The sequence below is a fragment of the Equus przewalskii genome, chromosome 15 (genome assembly GCF_037783145.1).
Source record: "Equus przewalskii isolate Varuska chromosome 15, EquPr2, whole genome shotgun sequence".
NCBI lineage: Eukaryota > Metazoa > Chordata > Mammalia > Perissodactyla > Equidae > Equus > Equus przewalskii.
Window position 1 is genome coordinate 37,998,775 of NC_091845.1, and position 19,470 is coordinate 38,018,244.

General features: G+C 38.0%; 1 protein-coding gene across 38 annotated transcripts in view; it reads right to left on the reverse strand.

Moving 5' to 3' along the window:
- DOCK3 (dedicator of cytokinesis 3) overlaps positions 1-19,470 on the reverse strand; it is a 445,464-nt gene that overhangs the window by 309,557 nt on the left and 116,437 nt on the right. For 36 of the 38 annotated variants that reach the window (XR_011526962.1, XR_011526961.1, XR_011526959.1 and 33 more), the window contains one exon: positions 8,462-8,517. The exons of the other annotated variants lie outside the window; for them this stretch is intronic. Coding sequence is in view for 32 of the 36 variants with exons in the window: in XM_070575184.1 (XP_070431285.1) it covers positions 8,462-8,517 (56 nt within the window). In the remaining 4 variants the exon portion in view is untranslated. The remainder of the gene's footprint in view (positions 1-8,461; positions 8,518-19,470) is intronic. 38 annotated transcript variants of the gene reach the window in all.

The window sequence follows — 19,470 nt, forward strand, 5'->3', positions numbered from 1 at the left end:
CTGCACAGCACCAGTAGAAGGCACCCAGCCGCCAGCCACAAGGCTGGAAGACCCCAGGGCAAAAGCAGCATAGCTAGGTGTACTAACCACAGACTGTAGAAGATGCCAATAGCTCTCCTGCGACCCATAGAGGACAAGTGAGATTTGGTGGGTGCCGACAGCAACGGAGCGACAAATATAAGTGATCCCACCCCTGGCCGCTGGAAAAGCCCATAACACCGTTGCAGACCCCAAGGAGAGAGCGCATCTAGGTGGGCAACAACAGTAGGCCCCTGCAGCCTGAAGCCCCCCGTGACGGCCCCCACGGCAGAGGAGGGAATCCAAAGGGCCACTGTGGCTACGAAGAGGGGCCCAGGCCCAGTTAGCAACTACGGACAGGGTTCCTGGTTGGTGAAGTATAAACAGCTGCTCCCCCCACCGCAGCAGCTGAAACAAGTGAAAGGAGCAACTAAACTCTATCTCCATGCGGAGGCACAAATCAACATCATCAAGCAATATGAAAAAATACATTAAATCTCCAGAACAGAAAGAAAGTAACAAATACACAGAAAACAATCCCAAAGAAAATGAGATATATAACCTAAATGATGATGACTTCAAAACAGCCATCATTAAAATACTCACTGAGTTAAGAGAGAATTCTGACCGACAACTCAACGAGTTCAGGAGCTATGTCACAAAAGAGTTTGATACGATAAAGAAGAACCAAACAGAAATATTGGAAATGAAGAACACAATAGAGGAGATTAAGAAAAATCTAGATGCTCTGAACAGTAGGGCCGATAATATGGAGGAAAGAATTAGCAATTTGGAAGATGGCAATATAGAATTGTTGCAGGCAGAGGAGGAGAGAGAAGCAAGACTTAAAAGAAATGAAGAAACTCTCCGAGAATTATCAGACACAATTAGGAGATGCAACGTAAGGATTATAGGTATACCAGAGGGAGAAGAGAAGGAGAAAGGGGCAGAAAACCTATTCAAAGAAATAATGGCTGAGAACTTCCCAAATCTGGTGAGGGAGATGGATCTTCAGGTGACAGAAGCCAATAGATCTCCAAACTTTATCAATGCAAGAAGACCAACTCCACGGCATATAGTAGTGAAGCTAGCAAAAGTCAACGACAAGGAGAAAATATTAAGGACAGCCAGGCAAAAGAAACTAACCTACAAAGGAACCCCCATCAGGCCATCAGCAGATTTCTCAGCAGAAACTTTACAGGCTAGAAGAGAGTGGAATGATATATTCAAAAATCTGAAGGACAAAAACCTACAGCCGAGAATTCTCTACCCAGCGAAAATATCCTTCAAATACGATGGAGAAATAAAAACTTTCCCAGATAAACAAAAATTAAGGGAGTTCATTGCCACAAAACCTCCTCTTCAGGAAATCCTCAGGAAAACCCTCATTCCTGAAAAATCCAAAAAAGGAAAGGGGCTACAAAACCAAGAGCAGAGGAGATAAGTAGAAGGACAACAACAGAGAGTAGCAGCTCTACATCAGAACAGATTAAACCATGGGACGAGAAACAAAGGAAACTGAAGAAAACCGGAAAACAAGACACAAAATGGTAGTGGTAGGTCCCCACGTCTCAATAATCACTCTAAATGTAAATGGATTGAACTCCCCAATCAAAAGACACAGAGTGGCAGGATGGATCAAAGAACAAGATCCAACAATATGCTGCCTCCAGGAAACACACCTCAGCCCCAAGGACAAACACAGACTCAGAGTGAAGGGATGGAGAACAATACTCCAAGCTAATAATGAACAAAAGAAAGCAGGTGTCGCTATACTAATATCAGACAAGGTAGATTTCAAAGCAAAACAGATAAAGAAAGACAAAGAGGGACAGTATATAATGATAAAAGGGACTCTCCACCAAGAAGACATAACACTTATAAATATATACGCACCCAACACAGGAGCACCAAAATTTGTAAAGCAACTCTTAATAGAACTAAAAGAAGACATCAACAACAATACAATAATAGTAGGGGACCTCAACACACCATTAACACCAATGGACAGAACATCCAGACAGAAAATCAACAAGGAAATAATAGAATTAAATGAAAAATTAGACCAGATGGACTTAATAGATATATATAGAACACTTCATCCAAAAACAGCAGGTTACACATTCTTCTCAAGTGCACATGGAACATTCTCAAGGATTGACCATATTTTGGGAACCAAAGCAAACATCAATAAATACAAGAGAGTTGAAATAATATCAAGCATCTTTTCTGATCATAACGCTATTAAACTAGAAATCAACTACAAGAAAAAAGCAGAGAAAGGTGCAAAAATGTGGAGACTAAACAACACGCTTCTCAACAAACAATGGATCATTGAAGAAATTAAAGAAGAAATCAAATATTATCTGGAAACAAATGAAAATGAGAACACGACATACCAAATCATTTGGGATGCAGCAAAAGCAGTCCTAAGAGGGAAATTCATCGCAATACAGGCTCACCTCACTAAACAAGAAAAAGCTCACGTAAGCAACCTCAAACGACACCTAACAGAACTAGAAAAAGAAGAACAAACAAGGCCCAGAGTCAGTAGAAGGAGGGAAATAATAAAAATAAGAGCAGAAATAAACGATATTGAAACAAAAAAGACAATAGAAAGGATCAATGAAACAAAGAGTTGGTTCTTCGAAAGAATTAACAAAATTGACAAACCCCTAGCCAGACTCACCAAGAAAAGAAGAGAGAAATCGCAAATTAATAAAATCAGGAATGACAGAGGAGAAATCACAACAGATACCAATGAAATACAAGAGATCATAAGAGAATACTATGAAAAACTATATGCCAACAAATTGAACAACCTGGAAGAAATGGACAAATTCCTAGACTCCTACAATCTCCCCAAACTGAATCAGGAAGAAATGGAGAATCTGAATAGACCAATCACAAGTAAGGAAATAGAAACGGTAATCAAAAACCTCCCCAAAAATAAGAGTCCAGGACCAGACGGCTTCTCTGGAGAATTCTACCAAACATTCAAAGAAGACTTAATACCTATTCTCCTCAAACTGTTCCAGAAAATTGAGAAAGATGGAGAACTCCCTAACACATTCTATGAAGCCAACATCACTCTGATCCCCAAACCTGACAAGGACAACACAAAGAAGGAGAACTACAGGCCGATATCACTGATGAACATAGATGCAAAAATCCTCAACAAAATTTTGGCTAACCGATTACAGCAATACATCAAAAAGATTATACACCATGATCAAGTGGGATTTATACCAGGGACACAGGGATGGTTCAACATCCGCAAGTCAATCAACGTGATACACTACATCAACAAAATGAAAACCAAAAACCACATGATCATCTCAATAGATGCAGAGAAAGCATTCGACAAGATCCAACACCCATTTATGATAAAAACCCTCAGTAAAATGGGTATAGAAGGAAAGTACCTCAACATAATAAAGGCCATATATGATAGACCCACAGCCAACATCATACTCAATGGACAAAAGCTGAAAGCCATCCCTCTGAGGACAGGAACAAGACAAGGGTGCCCACTTTCACCACTCCTATTCAACATAGTTCTGGAGGTGCTGGCCAGAGCAATTCGGCAGGAAAAAGAAATAAAAGGAATCCAAATAGGTAACGAAGAAGTAAAACTCTCGTTGTTTGCAGACGACATGATCTTATACATAGAAAACCCCAAAGAATCCACAGAAAAACTATTAGAAATAATCAACAACTACAGCAAAGTAGCAGGGTATAAAATTAACGTGCATAAATCAGTAGCATTTCTATACACTAACAATAAACTAACAGAAAAAGAACTCAAGAACTCTATCCCATTCACAATCGCAACGAAAAGAATAAAATACCTTGGGATAAACTTAACCAAGGAAGTGAAGGATCTATACAATGAAAACTACAAGACTTTCTTGAAAGAAATAGGCGATGACATAAAGAGATGGAAAAACATTCCTTGCACATGGATTGGAAGAATAAACATAGTTAAAATGTCCATACTACCTAAAGCAATATACAGGTTCAATGCTATCCCAATCAGAATCCCAAGAACATTCTTCACAGAAATTGAACAAACAATCCTAAAATTCATATGGGGCAACAAAAGACCGCGAATTGCTAAAGCAATCCTGAGCAAGAAAAACAAAGCCGGCGGAATCACAATCCCCGATTTCAAAACATACTACAAAGCTACAGTGATCAAAACAGCATGGTACTGGTACAAAAACAGGTCCACAGATCAATGGAACAGAATTGAAAGCCCAGAGATAAAACCACACATCTATGGACAGCTAATCTTCGACAAAGGAGCAGAGGGCCTACAATGGAGAAAAGAAAGTCTCTTCAACAAATGGTGCTGGGAAAACTGGACAGCCACATGCAAAAGATTGAAAATTGACCATTTTTTTTCACCACACACCAAAATAAACTCAAAATGGATCAAAGACCTAAAGATTAGGCCTGAGACAATAAGTCTTTTGGAAGAGAATATAGGCAGTACACTCTTTGACATCAGTTTCAAAAGAATCTTTTCGGACACTGTAATTCCTCAGTTGAGGGAAACAATAGAAAGAATAAACAAATGGGACTTCATCAGACTAAAGAGCTTCTTCAAGGCAAGGGAAAACAGGATTGAAACAAAAAAACAGCTCACTAATTGGGAAAAAATATTTACAAGCCACTTATCCGACAAAGGGTTAATCTCCATAATATACAAAGAACTCACACTGCTTAACAACAAAAAAACAAACAACCCGATCAAAAAATGGGCAGAGGACATGAACAGACATTTCTCAAAAGAAGATATGAATATGGCCAATAGACACATGAAAAGATGTTCATCATCGCTAATCATCAGGGAAATGCAAATCAAAACTACACTAAGATATCACCTTACCCCCGTTAGATTGGCAAAAACATCCAAAACCAAGAACGACAAATGTTGGAGAGGTTGTGGAGAAAGAGGAACCCTCATACACTGTTGGTGGGAATGCAAACTGGTACAGCCACTATGGAAAACAGTATGGAGATTTCTCAAAAAGTTAAAAATAGAAATACCCTATGACCCAGCCATCCCATTACTGGGTATCTATCCTAAGAACCTGATATCAGATATCTCAAGAGTCCGTTGCACCCCTATGTTCATCGCAGCATTATTTACAATAGCCAAGACGTGGAACCAGCCTACATGCCCAGAAACTGATGATTGGATAAAGAAGATGTGGTATATATACACAATGGAATACTACTCAGCCATAAAAAAAGACGAAATTGGCCCATTCACAACAATGTGGATGGACCTCGAGGGCATTATGTTAAGCGAAATAAGTCAGTCAGAGAAAGACGAACTCTATATGACTCCACTCATAGGTGGAAATTAGCATATTGATAAGGAGATCTGATCGGTGGTTACCAGGGAAAAGGGGGGGTGGGGGGAGGGCACGGAGGGGGAAGTGGTGTACCCACAACATGACTAACAAAAATGTACAACTGAAATCTCACAAGGTTGTAATCTATCATAACATTAATAAAAAAAAAAAAAAAAAAAGAATACAAAGTGAGGCCAAAGAGGAAGATGCAAAAAAAGAGAAGTTCATCAAAGTAATATTTATTAACAGTGAAAAAAAGGAATAAGGAGAATTAACTCACAAATATAATAGGGAACAGAGTAAAAATATCATGCATTAAAAAATAGGACATTAACCCATTAAAGTGGTTATTTCTGTATGAGAGTATCATGAGTGCTTTTATTTCTTCTTCACACATCCCTGGTATTTTCAGAGGTTTAAGCCTTGTTAGGACTGGTCTATTTCAATTTTGCCCAAACTCCTATGGTTTGGTCCTTGCTCTAAGGGCATGGCCCTCACTTACAGGGTATGGGTCTTCAGGGGTTTCAACAGAAAGCCCAAAATATTTTACCAAGGCCCCTACAATGCCAGCCCTTGAAGTCTACTATTTTTCTCACCAGTATTAGGTGGCTGGTGAAGTCTACTCAGTTTTTTAGCCTGCTAGCTGTACTCTTCTACTAAGATTCCTGGAGTCTTGCAAAGCCCAAAAGAAGCTAGGACTCACTCAATCACATATGGGGAATTTGTATGCAAATTAAGGTCCTAATTCTCTGGGATTCCCTCCTCTATGGGATTTTGCCTCTTAATTTCCAGCCTCTTTGAGAGTTCCAAACTCCAATTCATGTTTCCTCAGCCCTAAAAGACTACCACTTTCTGTTCGGGGTCTGTTCCACCACATCACAACAAACTGAAAAGTTCTGTAGGAAAAAAAGCCAAAGTAAATATGAACTCTCCTTGTGTGCATCCCTTCCCTCAAGGATCTCAGTCCCTCAACGTCCTGCCTACACTGATTGCTCTTCAGCACCTGCAGAAAAATCTTTTAAAATATTTTCTTCAGATCTTAGAAATGTTATTCTGGACCATCAATCTGCAGGAGGTTTATATACTGAATTAATTCTGGGTAGTTTTCTAAGATGTACAACTGAAAGACTATTTCTCTGCTTCCAATAAATACAGCTTCTCTGTGTAATTCTTTACAGCCATATCTGCTCTGCATTGCTGAAACAAAATGAATCCAGGTAGGGATTCTTCTGCTAGCAAAGTGTTCCCCAACTGCCTTTATGACTGTTATAAATAGAGTAGATGGCTCCTGGATTTAAGATGAGTCCCTTGGTAATAGGAAGCGTATTAATTGTCTGGCACTTCCTGAAGCACTCTATTTCTGGATCCCTAGACACTCTCCTTTTCTCAACTCACCTCCATGCACCTTCTGACCAGTTCAGCTCTCACCAGCCCCATTACTGACCAAAATGTTATAAACCAGGGGTATTATTTTTGCATTTGAAGGTGGGCCATTCACATTCACAAAATGTATTTTATTAGCACTTTCCTAAATATACGCTTTCCTGATCCTGGTCTAGATACTCTCTTTTCCTTTTTCCACACAACTTCTATCCAGTCTTGATGCTTTAGGCAGTCCTTACTTATAAACTTGAGGTGGCATATTATTTGTTGCAAAGGTTCACTAACAGGATTTTCAAGTTTTCTTTCTCTCTATCTTTCTGTCTTTGATGTTTTCTAAAAGGAGAAGGGGACAAATAAGAAGTATGCTGGTCACGCATTCATCTCAGAATCTTCTCAGTTATCATCTTACTATGCCCCAATAACAAATTTTATCTTGGAAAGCATACCAGTCATTTACTAATAACTCTCATCTCCAATCTGCCCTTCTAGGAACTGATTCTGCGGCTGGGATTTGCAAACTTTTGTTTCACACACTTCTTTGTCAGCACAGGGCACTAGAAAGACATTGGGAAAAGGGAGGTAAGGAGAAGTGTTTCTTGCTGTTCCTATAAAAAATTCCTCACCAGAGAAAAATGGTTTCAGTCTCTTGTTGCTTTTGGCATTCTCAGAAACAGCCTCACTGCCCTTCTTCATACACACTAGCAGCAACCATGTGACATCCCCTCCTCAGACGTTTGAGCTCCAGCGTCTCAAGACCCATCTTCCAAGTTCCTGGGTTCTGGTATTCCCGACCTATTATCTTTTGCATTCCCAGCCATTAAAATGTAGACTGCTTTCCACAGTTATTATTCTGGTTTATATCAGTATTTCCTCTTTTTTTCTTTCACTCCTCAAACGTGTATAAAGAATTTCCCATATTAAATTCTACCTTGTAAACTGACTCATAAGTTTCTTCCTCCTGACTAAATCCTAACTTACCACAAGGTTACTCTGATGTTTACTCAACCTCTGGTACTAGAAACATAATTTCTAGTACCAAAAGCTATCATATTTATATAGTAACAATAAATGTTATATTTTAAAATGAAAATTTTTAAAAAATAAAATCAATTTTATAATACATATTTATAACTTTAAAAATAGGACATGACAGAAGAGAATTTTTAAAAATCACTCACAATCCAAATGTGCAAAAACAACAAATGTTAACATTTTGATATATTTACATTTTGTTTCTCAAATGTGTGATCAAACCATGTATCCATTTTGTACACTGCCTTTTTATCCCTAAGGTATGCCTTTAATGTTTTTTGAATCTCTATTTGAAAAAAGAAAAGATTTTAAAAGTCGTCCTCACTTCAGCATATAGAAATTAAATGCCAAATTTATCATTTACTTCTATCCTATCAAGGACTATTCTCAAAACAGTACATAATTAAAAAAACATACTGTATGCATAATTGTTTTTATAAAATTCACAGCTCAGGTTACCTTTCTAGTATATAGGAAAAGAGATTAAAGTTGTCAGTATTTTAAGAAAAAATTACGTCCTTGGAATTTTATATGATAAAACAAGCAAATTTTTGGCAGGAAAACATGCCAATAATATATTTACACAATGAACCAAAAAGAAAAATGTCTTTCTCTACAACCCATAAAAATTGTAAATAAATTTAGTATGGCCAACTACTCACCCCCTATTACTGACAATTGCCTTTTTCAAATGAATGTAATTTGCAGGGAAGATCCCCTGTAAAAAAGAAAAGATTTCCCATTAGAAAAAGTAATTTATGATTAACATCTCATATATACTAAAATAGCAGTCAGCTTTTAGCAGAAAAATACTCTATCAACAATATAGTATATCTCTCAATGTAGCACCCACTTTGCATATTAATTAAAAATGCAAAGTTGTACAACTGTCTTAGATAGGAATTTCATTGTCATTTGTAATCAGAGTCTATCCTCAGGGAAAACTGTGGTCCTAAGCAACTACAAACAATTTTTTTAAGTTACAGATTGGAAATGTTCCATCAAATCATTCTCAGGATATAGACTTATATACAGAGCCTGACACGAATATACAAAACCAACCACATAATCTAATCAACAACTTACAGATTATCCAGCTCTGAGCTAGAGAAATAGTTCTCAGACTCTGACTCAAACATTTGTATTCACAAGAATGAATCAATTTGGGAGCTCCTATAAATATTTCTTATTTTACTCTTTTCAAATGGTTTCCACTTTGATATCTGCCATAATTTGATTTCAATTCCTAAGGAATAAAAAAAGTATTCTGTTTTAAAAAACAATTAAGTTTTCCAATCAATGTTTCACTCCATATCATTATGTATGAAACTCCCTTCAAACAGATCACAGATTGCCTAAATTTTTTTTTATACTCAGGCCCACACCACTACCAATAATAAACTCAATTTATACAAGACCATCAGCAGCTGCACTACAGTAATGCATTTTAAGGTTTTCAGTGAACACATCTTTTAGCTCTTTGGTTAAAATTTTTCCAAAGTATTTGATTTTGTTTTGATGCTACTGTGAATGGGATTGTTTCCTTTATTTCTTTTTCAAATATTTCATTGTTACAAGTGTATAGAAACAACTAAATTCTGTGTTAATTTTACATTCTGAAATTTTACTGAATTTGTTGATTAGTTCTAACCCATTTCTGGTGAAGTCTTTAGGATTTTCTACGTATAATAGTGTATCACCTATAAACAAATACAATGTTACTTCTTCCTCTCCTATTTGGATGCTTTTTATTTCCTTTTCTTACCTGATTGCTCTGGCTATGACTTCCAGTACTATGTTGAATAAGAGTGGCGAGAGTGGATATCCTTGACTTGTTCTTCATCTTAGAGGAAAAGCTTTCAATCTTTCACCACTGAGTATGATGTTAGCTGTGGGCTTGTCATACCTGGCCTTTACTACGTTGAGGTATGTTCCTTCTAAACCCAATTTGTTGAAAGTTTTATTCATCAACGAATGTTGTATTTCATCAAATACTTTTTCTGCATCTATTGAGATGATCATATGATTTTTATGTTTCATTCTATTAATACAGTGCATCCCTTTTTTTTTTTTTTTTAGGAAGACTGGTCCTGAGCTAATATCTGTTGCCAATCTTTTTTTTTTTTTTCCTCCCCAAAGCCCCAGTACGTAATTGTATATCCTAGTTGTAGGTCATTCTAGTTCTTCTACATGGGATGTCACCACAGCATGGCTTCATGAGCGGTGCATAGATTCATGCCCAGGGTGTGAACCAGTGAACCCTGGCCCACTAAAGTGGAGTGCACAAACTCAACCACTCAGCCACAGGGACGGCCCCCCAGTGTACCACATTTACTGATTTGCAAATGTTGAACCATCTTTGCATCCCTTGGAAAAACCCCACTTAATCATGGTATATGATCCTTTTAATGTGCTGTTAAATTCAGATTGCTAATATTTTGTTGAGAATTTTTGCACCTATATTCACTAGGGATATTAGCATATAGTTTTCTTTTCCTGTAGTTTCCTTATCTAGCTTTGGTGTCAGGGTAATGCTAGCCTCAGGAAATGAGTCTGGGAGTGTTCCTTCCTCTTCAATTTTTCTGGAAGAGTTTGAGAAAGATTGGTGTTAATTATTCTTTAAGTTTAGTAGAACTCACCAGTGAAGTCATCTGATCCTGGATTTTTCTTTGTTGGGAGATTTCTGACTACTGATGCAATCTCCATGCTTGTTATTGAACTGTTCAAATTTTCTATTTCTTCCTGATTCATTCTTGGTAGAGTGTATGTTTCTAGAAATTTACCCATTTTTTTCTAGGGTTCCAATTTGTTGGCATATAACTGTTTATAGCATTCTCTTATGATCTTTTGTATTTCTGTGGTGTCAGTTTTAATGTCTCCTCTTCCATTTCTCATTTTATTTGTCTTTTGTCTTTCTTAGTCTATCTAAAGGTCTGTCAATTTTGTTTATCTTTTAAAAGAACCAGCTCTTAGTTTCATCAATCTTTTCTATTGTTTTTCAGTCTCTATTTTATTTATTTCCACTCTGACCTGTGTTATTTCCTTCCTTTTGCTAAATTTGGGCATAGTTTGCTCTTCTTTCTCTAGTTCCTAGAAGTATAAAGATAGGTTGTTCACTTGACATCTTTCTTTTTTGTTATTGTAGACATTTATCCCTATAAACCTCCCTCTAAAAACTGGTTTTACAGTCTTCCATAGGTTTTGGCCTGCTGTGTTTCCATTTTCATTTGTGTCAAGATGTTTTTTATTTCCCTTTTGATTTCTTCTTTGACCCACTGGTTGTTCAGGAATGTGTTAATTTCCACATATTTGTGAATTTTCCAGTTTTCTCCTTGTTACTGATTTCTAGTTTCACACCGCTGTGGTCAGAAAAGATACATGGTATGATCTTCTAAAATTTGCTAACCCTTATTATATAACCTATCATGTAATCTATTCTGAAGAATTTTCCATGTACAATTGAAAAGAATGTGTATTTTCCTGCTGATGAATGGTACATTCTATACGTGTCTGTTAGGTACACTTTGCCCAAAGCATTCCTTGTTGATTTTCTATCTGGATGATCCATCCATTGCTGAAAGTAAGGCAATGAAGTCCACTACTCTTATTGTATTGTTTTCTACCTCTCCCTTCAATCTGTTAGTATTTGTTTAATATATTTAAAGGCTCTGTTTTGGGTGCATATATATTTATGATTGTAATATCTTCTTAATGAGTTGACCCATTTATCATTATATAATGATCTTTTTTATCTTTACTTACAGTTTTTGGCTTAAAGTCTATTTTGTCTGATATAGGTATAGTTATCTGTACTCTCTTTTGGTTTCCACTTGTACAAAGTCTCTTTTTCCATCCCTTCACTTGCAACCTATATGTGTCTTTAAAGCTGAAGTAAGTCTCCTGTAGGCAGCATATAGTTGGGTCTTGTTTTTTTAAATCCATCGAGCCACTCAAGGCCTTTTGATTGGAGAATTTAATACATTTATATTTAGAGTAACTATTGATAGGTAAAGACTTACGAATGCCATCTTACTAATTGTTTCTGGCTGCTTTATAGTTCCCTTATTCCTTCTATCTCTTTTGCTGCTTTCCATTATGAATTGATGACTTTCCATAGCAGTATACTTCTTTGATTGCCATATCTTTATCTTTTGTGAATCTATTGTAGGTTTTTGCTTTGTGGTTACCATGGTGCTTACATAAAACATCTTACAGAGATAACAGCAAAAGCTTCTGATAAATCCTTCACTATGAATTTTCTTGGGAGTTCTTCTTTTTCTTGTCTTTCTGTTTCCTTTTCTCTTGCCTCTTCTTCAGCTATGCATTATTATTCCAGTTCCAACAACTCCTCATTTGTCACATCCTCAGGAACCACCTCTAGGAGTGCCTCAATGCCATCCTCATCCACACTCAGGTTAAAGTTGTTTGCCATCTCAACCACAGCCTTGTTGATTTTTGCAATCTCCTCATTCTTGGAAAATCCTCTGAAGTCATGGATGAACTTCTTGAGTGTCTTCTTTCAGATGCCATTCATACACTCCTTAGTGACATCACCCCAAGCCAAAGCAAGGTTACTGATGCAGTCACAGATGTCATAATCCTTCCAGAAATACATCAGTGTCTTCCTCAGTTGCAGCAATAGTCTGGACAAAGGTCCTTCTCAGGCAGTAGGCCTTAAAAGCTGCTATAACCCCTTGATCCATTGGTTGAATCAAAGAGGTGGTGTTTGGAGGGAAAAACACTGCTTTGATATTGGGATGAAAATCACCAATAAAAGGAGGATGTCTGGGAGCATTATCAACAATAAACAAAATCTTGAGAGGTATGTTACTCTCCAAGTAGGACTTCTCCATGTTGCTAGCATAGCAATGCAAGAGGGCATCTTGGAAGAAGAACTAGGTCATCCATGACTTCTTATTGCTCCTGTAGAACACTGGCAGTGTGTGCTTACTGACATGCTTGAAGGTCCTGGGGTTCTCACTGTGCCAGATCACAAAGGGTTGCAATTTGTAGCCTGCAACATTGCCCCTACACAAGACTGTTATCTTGTCTTTAAAAGCCTTGAAACCTCGCATTGATTTGGCCTCCTTATGGATGAAAGTCCTTTCAGGCACCTGTTTCCAGCATAGGGAGGTTTCATTCACATTGAATATTTGCTCTGGCCACATAATTTTTCTCCACAATCAGCTTATCTAGAGTTTCAGCTGCCTTCACATCAGCACTCGCAGATTTACCACTCACTTTCACATTATGTAATTAATAATGATTCTTGAATTGTTTAAACCACTCAGAGATAGCAGTAAGTTCAACATCATAGTCAGGTCCAGGCTTTTCTTTCAACATTGCAAACAAACTTTTCGCTTTGGCCATGATTGTCATGGTGCTGAGAGGGATATGCTTTTGCATCTGGTCTTCACTCAAGCTCATTAGAAGTTTCTCCATGTCTAATATAGGTGCTTCTCACATTTTTGGTAGTCTCATTGCCTTCAATAAAGCAGATCCTTTAATAGCTTCTGTCAGTTTGTTCTTGTTCTTCAAGATCGTAGCTATGGTGGAATGAGACGTGCTTGACTGACAAGCAATAACCGTCACTGATTTTCCACCTTCATAGTCCTTAAAATCACTTTTAATTTAATTTCTGGGTCAATCATTTGACATGGCCACTTACTGGCAACATGTGCAGTGAATTTTGTATGCTTGGGGCCATGATGAACAAAACAACACAAGATTAAATCAAGCACAACAGGAAATGATGAAGTCAAGAGATGCTATAAGCACAAGATGTATGCAGCTGCTGCCAACATACACAGCATAATGCTTTACAGTAAACTTTTTTTATAAGTAGAAAGAGTACACTCTAAAATAATGATTAAAAGTATAGTATAGTAGGGGCCTGCCCCATGGCTGAATGGTTAAAGTTCCATGAGCTCCGCTTTGGTAGCCCAGGTTCACAAATTTGGACCTACTCCGCTCCTTGGCCATGCTGATGCTGTGGAGGCATCCCATATACAAAAATAGAGGAACAATGGCACAGATGTTAGCTCAGGGCTAATCTTCCTCAAGTGAAAAAAGAGGAGGATTGGCAATGGATATTAGCTCAGGGCAAATCTTCCTCACACACACACACAAAAGAAACGTATAATATAGTAAATACATGAACCAGTAACACAGTTGCTTATTAGTATTATCAAGTACTGCTCATCACTGTATGTGCTATACCTTTATACAACTGGCAGTACAGGTTAGTTCACACTAGCATCACCACAAACGTGTTGCACTGTGACATTACAATGGTTATAGTGTCATTAGGCAATAAAAATTTTTCAGCTCCATTACAATCTTATTGTCATATACGTGTCCACTGTTGACTGAAATGTCATTATGCAGCACATGACTGTACAATTACCTTTACCAGCGTGTTTTATATTTTCATATTAGTAATTAATTAGCATCCCTTCATTTCAGCTTGAAGAACTTGTTTCAGTATAGCTTGTAAGGCAGGTCTAGAGGTGATGAATTTCCTTAGCTTTTGTTTAACTGGGAAAGCTTATGTCTCTCCTTCATTTCTAAAGGATAGCTTTGCTGGATAAAGTATCCTTGGTTGGAAGTTTTTTTTCTTTCAGCACTCTGAATATATATTATCCCACTCTCTTCTGGCCTGTTAGATTTCTGCTGCAAAATCCACTGATAGCCTAATGGGGGACTACCCTGTAAGTTACAAACTTTTTTCTCTTGCTGCTTTTAAGATCTTTCTTTATCTGTGACTTTGACAGTGTTATTATAATACGTCTTGGAGAGGATTTCTGTATGCTGAGTTTGCTTGGTGACGTATGAGCTTAATGAAGTTGGATGTGCCAATCTCTCCCTAGATTTCTCAACCATTCCCCACCCCTGCCCTGAGAAAGATTCACCCTAAGCTAACATCCATGCCAATCTTCCTCTATTTTTCAGTATGTGAGCCACCAGTACAGCATGGCCATTAACAGAGCAGTGTAGGTTCATGCCCTAGAACCGAACCCCAGCCACCAAAGTGGAGCATGCTGAACTTAACAACTAGGCAACTGGGGCTGGCCCCAGCCATTATTTCATTTATGTGTGTGTGAGGAAGACTGGCCCTGACCTAACACCTGTTGCCAATCTTCCTCTTTTCACTTGAGGAAGACTGTTGCTAACATCTGTGCAAATCCTCCTCTACTTTATGTGGGATGCCACCACAGTGTGGCCTGATGAGTGGTGCCAGGTCCACAACCAGGATCTGAACCTGTGAAGCCCGGGCTGCTGAAGCAGAGCATGCAAACTTAACCACTACGCCACCAGGCCAGGCCCCAGCCATTATTTCTTTAAACAAGCTTTCTTCCTCCTTCTCTCTCTTTTCTTCTGGAACTCCAATGATTCACAAATTTGTCCTTTTAGTTTCCATAGATCATAAAAGCTTTCTTCATTCTTTTTCATTCTTTTTTCTTCTTTTCTTCTGACTGGATAATTTCAAATTTCCCATCTTCAATCTCACTTATTCTTTTTTCTGCTTATCAAGTCTGCTACTGATGCAGTCTACTGAATTTTTTTATTTCAGTTACTGAATTCTTCAACTACAGAATTTCTGTTTGGTTCTTTTTTATAACCTCTCTCTCTTAAATTTTTCATTTTTTTAAGTGTTGTTTTCCTGATTTCATTGAATCGTCTTTCTGTGTTTTCCTGAGCTCACTGAATTTCCTTAAAACAGCTATTTGAATTCTTTATCAGGTAAATCAAAGATCTCCATGTCTTTGAATTCAGTTACTGGAAGATTACTGTCACCCTTTGTTGTTGTAGGTGTCCTTGATTTTTCAGGTTTCTTGGACTTTCACGTTGCTATCTTCACGTCAGAATTAGCAGTCACCTCCTCCAGTCTCTACTAACTGCCATCAGGGGAGAAATACCTTCTATCAACCCTCCCAGAGATTCTTCATATTTCTCAGACCTATAGATACACCTGCTCCATTCTTCTTGCTCCTTTTTGTGGCTGAATTCTTCAGTTTATATGCCTTCCATTGATCCTGCAATGCACTAGAGGCTGAGTGCTGACAGGCACTCTTCTGTTTTCCCAAAAGTAGCACTACAGCTCAAGTTTGCGGTCTCTCTGGACTGCAGATGCAGGTCTTCTTTCTGTGTGTGCTTCACTTCTGTGTGTGCTCACTTCCAAAGACTGCTCTTGCCACCACCTCAAGAAGTATGCACAGTGATCCAGCTGCAGCAACAGGGTATATGTGGGTAAGGCACACAGAGCACTGGGGATGCCCATGGACCAGTTAGGGGGATCTATGGGTGGGCTTCTTGATGGAGTCTGCCATACAGTTAGTAGAATCTGCATCTATTTAATACCCTCTAAGAATCATACATCCCATTTTCCCAAATTTATTCCACCCCCTAGTCATGGAGCACCCTAATATTTAGTACTCTGGATTAGGCGAGAGAGAAATGAGCCTCTCTGGCAGCATCAGCAGAGCTAGAGGAGTCGGATGCTCACTAATATGCTCTCTCTTTCCCCACTGGATTAATCACAGGCCTAGGAAGATGTCCCGACTGTAATCTATGCCACTTTGGGAGACAGTTGACATGGGTAAAGTCAAACTGTTCTTACTACCCACTGCAGTGTGTTCAAACTCTTAGTTTTTTGCTCCAACAGAGTGCTGGATCTTCTCTGCTAGAAACCTGGATTTCCCAAAAGGCTCTCTCTTTTGTGGGTGATTGTCTAAGTCAGTGTTCTCCAGAGGCTCACAGACTGCATTCAAGAGAGGCTGGAGCTAGTTCACAGGTTACTTCAGGGTCCACAGCTGGGACTGAGGTCTGCCTGCCTATTAGTTATGCACAGGTGGGTGAGACTTCTCCTGGGTCCATTGGCATATGATGCTAGATCCTACAGCTCTCACAAAGGCATTTCTGTTTGTGGATGGATGCCACATGTTTGTTGGTGAGAATGAGGACAAAAACTAGAGACGTCTTATACCACCATAATGCTGACATCAAGACCACCAGTAACACATTTTATATACTGACTTGTAATAAAAAATAACCTATACCACTAGGGAATACTAATAAGAGAAAATATGGAACTTAAAATAGGATAAAACACACAACTGCATGCAACCAAACCTAAATAATGAGAACTGGTTATCTATAAAGAAAAAATTAATAGTAAAAAGTTAAAAAGACACAGGATTGGCATATACTTCCAGGAAGATGGAGGAGACATAATTTTCACTATTCCTCCTTTGGTGTCAACAGAAGCTGAGTGGGGGAAAATGGACTTCAACCCCAACTTGGCAGTAATAAGGCAGAACTGCTTCTCCTGCAGAAGCATTAACACATAAAGGTGGCTGAAAGAGAAAGGTTAAATAAGATGCAGTATCTGATAACATAATACCCAAAGGTCCAGGTGTCAATTGAAAATCACTCGCCACACCAAGAACCAGGAAGATCTCAAAATTAATGGGGAAAAAAATACATGCCAACACCAAGAGGACAAAGGTGTTAGAATCATCTCACAAAGATTTTAAAGGAGCCATCATAAAAACGTTTCAATGAGCAATTACAAACATGCTTGAAACAAATGAAAAAAAGTCTCAGCAAATAAAAAGTCTCAACAAAGAAATAGATGTTGAATGGGCTCAATAGCAGAATGAAGATGACAGAGGGAAATACGCAGTGAACCAGAAGACAGAAAAATTAAAAACAACACATCTGAATGTGATATAATAAGAAATATATATTTCTTCATCCCGAGTCCCTGCCATAAGAGCTTTCTAAAACTCTTGGAATTTCTGGATAGGGCTAGAAGAAGCATCTTTTGTTATTCATAATAAGCCCCTTTCAACTGTTCCTGAGTTTCTGCTAACGAGGTGACTCTTGCTAGCTTCAATCCTAGATAGCTTCAGGATGGGAGATGGTTGCCAGGGGAATCAATCATGTGATTACAGGAAGGAGAGAGGGGCTGGAGACTGAGTTAATCACCAAGGGCCAGTGATTTAATAAATCATGTCTTCATAATGGAACTCCCATAAAATCTTAAACAATGGGGTTTAGAGAGCTACCAGGTTGGTGAACACATCAAGTTGCTGTGAAGTTAACGTGCTGAGGAGGGCACAAAAGCTCCATGCCCTGGTTCACATACCATGCCCTGTGCATCACTTACATTTGTTTGTTCCTGAGTTGTATCCTTTATAATAAACTGGTAATAGTAACTAAACTGTTTTCCTAAGTTCTCTGAGCTTTTCTAGCAAATTATCAAATTTGTTAGAAGGGGAGCATGGGAACCCTCAGTTTATAACAGGTTAGTCAGAAGTATGGGAAACCCAAGACTTGAGATCGGCATCTTGTAGGACTGAGTCCTTAACATGTGCAGTCTGACACTAACTACCCAGAGTTAGTGTCAGAACTGGATGGAATCATTGGACACTCAGTTTTTGTCCAGACAGTTGGATAATTGGTTGTTGGTTTAGAAAAAACCCATGTGTTTTGTGTCAGAAGTGTTGGGAGTAGAAGTACATCAGACTAAACAATAAACAGAAAATTGAAAAAAAAAATGAACAGAACCTCAGGGACCTTTGTGACTATGGCAACAACAAAAAAATATCTAAATCACATCATCAAGTCCTGGAAGGAGAAGGGAAAGAGGGCACAGGAACGCTTAAAATATACTTGAAGAAATCCTAGCCAAGGTATAGAGAAATGAACTCTCATTCACTGCTTGTGGGACTGCAAAATGGTAGGGCTACTTTGGAAGACAGTCTGGCAGCTTCTTACAAAACTAAACATATTCTTAACATACAACCTAGCAATTACACTTCTTGGTACTTACCCAAATGAACTGATAACTTTTGTCCACACAAACATTTATAGCTGTTTTATTTATAAATGCCAAAACCTAGAAACAACCAAGATTTCCTTCAATAAATGAATGGATAAACAACCTATAGTCCATCCAAACAATGGAATATTATTCAGCAATAAAAAGAAATGAGCTATCAAGCCACAAAAAGACATGGCAGAATCCTAACTGCACACTGCTGAGTGAAAGAAGCCAATCTGAAAACACTACCTTCTATATGATCCCAACTAAATGACATTCTTTAAAAGGTAAAATATAGAGGCAGTAAAAATATCAGTGGTTGCCAAGTGTCCTGGAGGAGAAGGAGAGAAATGAATACATGGAGCATAGAGCATTTTTAGGACAATGAAACTATTCCTATGATACTGTAATGATAAATACCTGATATTATGCATTTGTCAAAACCCAGAAAACTGTACAACACAAAGAGTGAACACTAATGTAAACTATGAATAATATTAATAGTGTATCAACATTAGTTCACTAAATGTAGCAAACGTACCACATTAATGTAGGACGTGAATAAAAGGAGAAACTGGGGAGGCTCTCTGTACTTTTTGCATAATTTTTCTGCAAATCTAAAACTTTTCTAAAAAATAAAGTCTAATAGAAATTTTAAAATAAAAACAGAAAGAAAACTTCCCAAATTTGGCAAAAGACATAAACCTACACATTGAAGAAGCTGAGAAAACCCCAAACAGGATAAACCAAAAGAAACATACACTAAGACACAACATAGTTCCAATTGTGAATACTACAGGCAAAGAAAAAAATCTTGAAAGTAGCAAGAGAGAAATAACACCT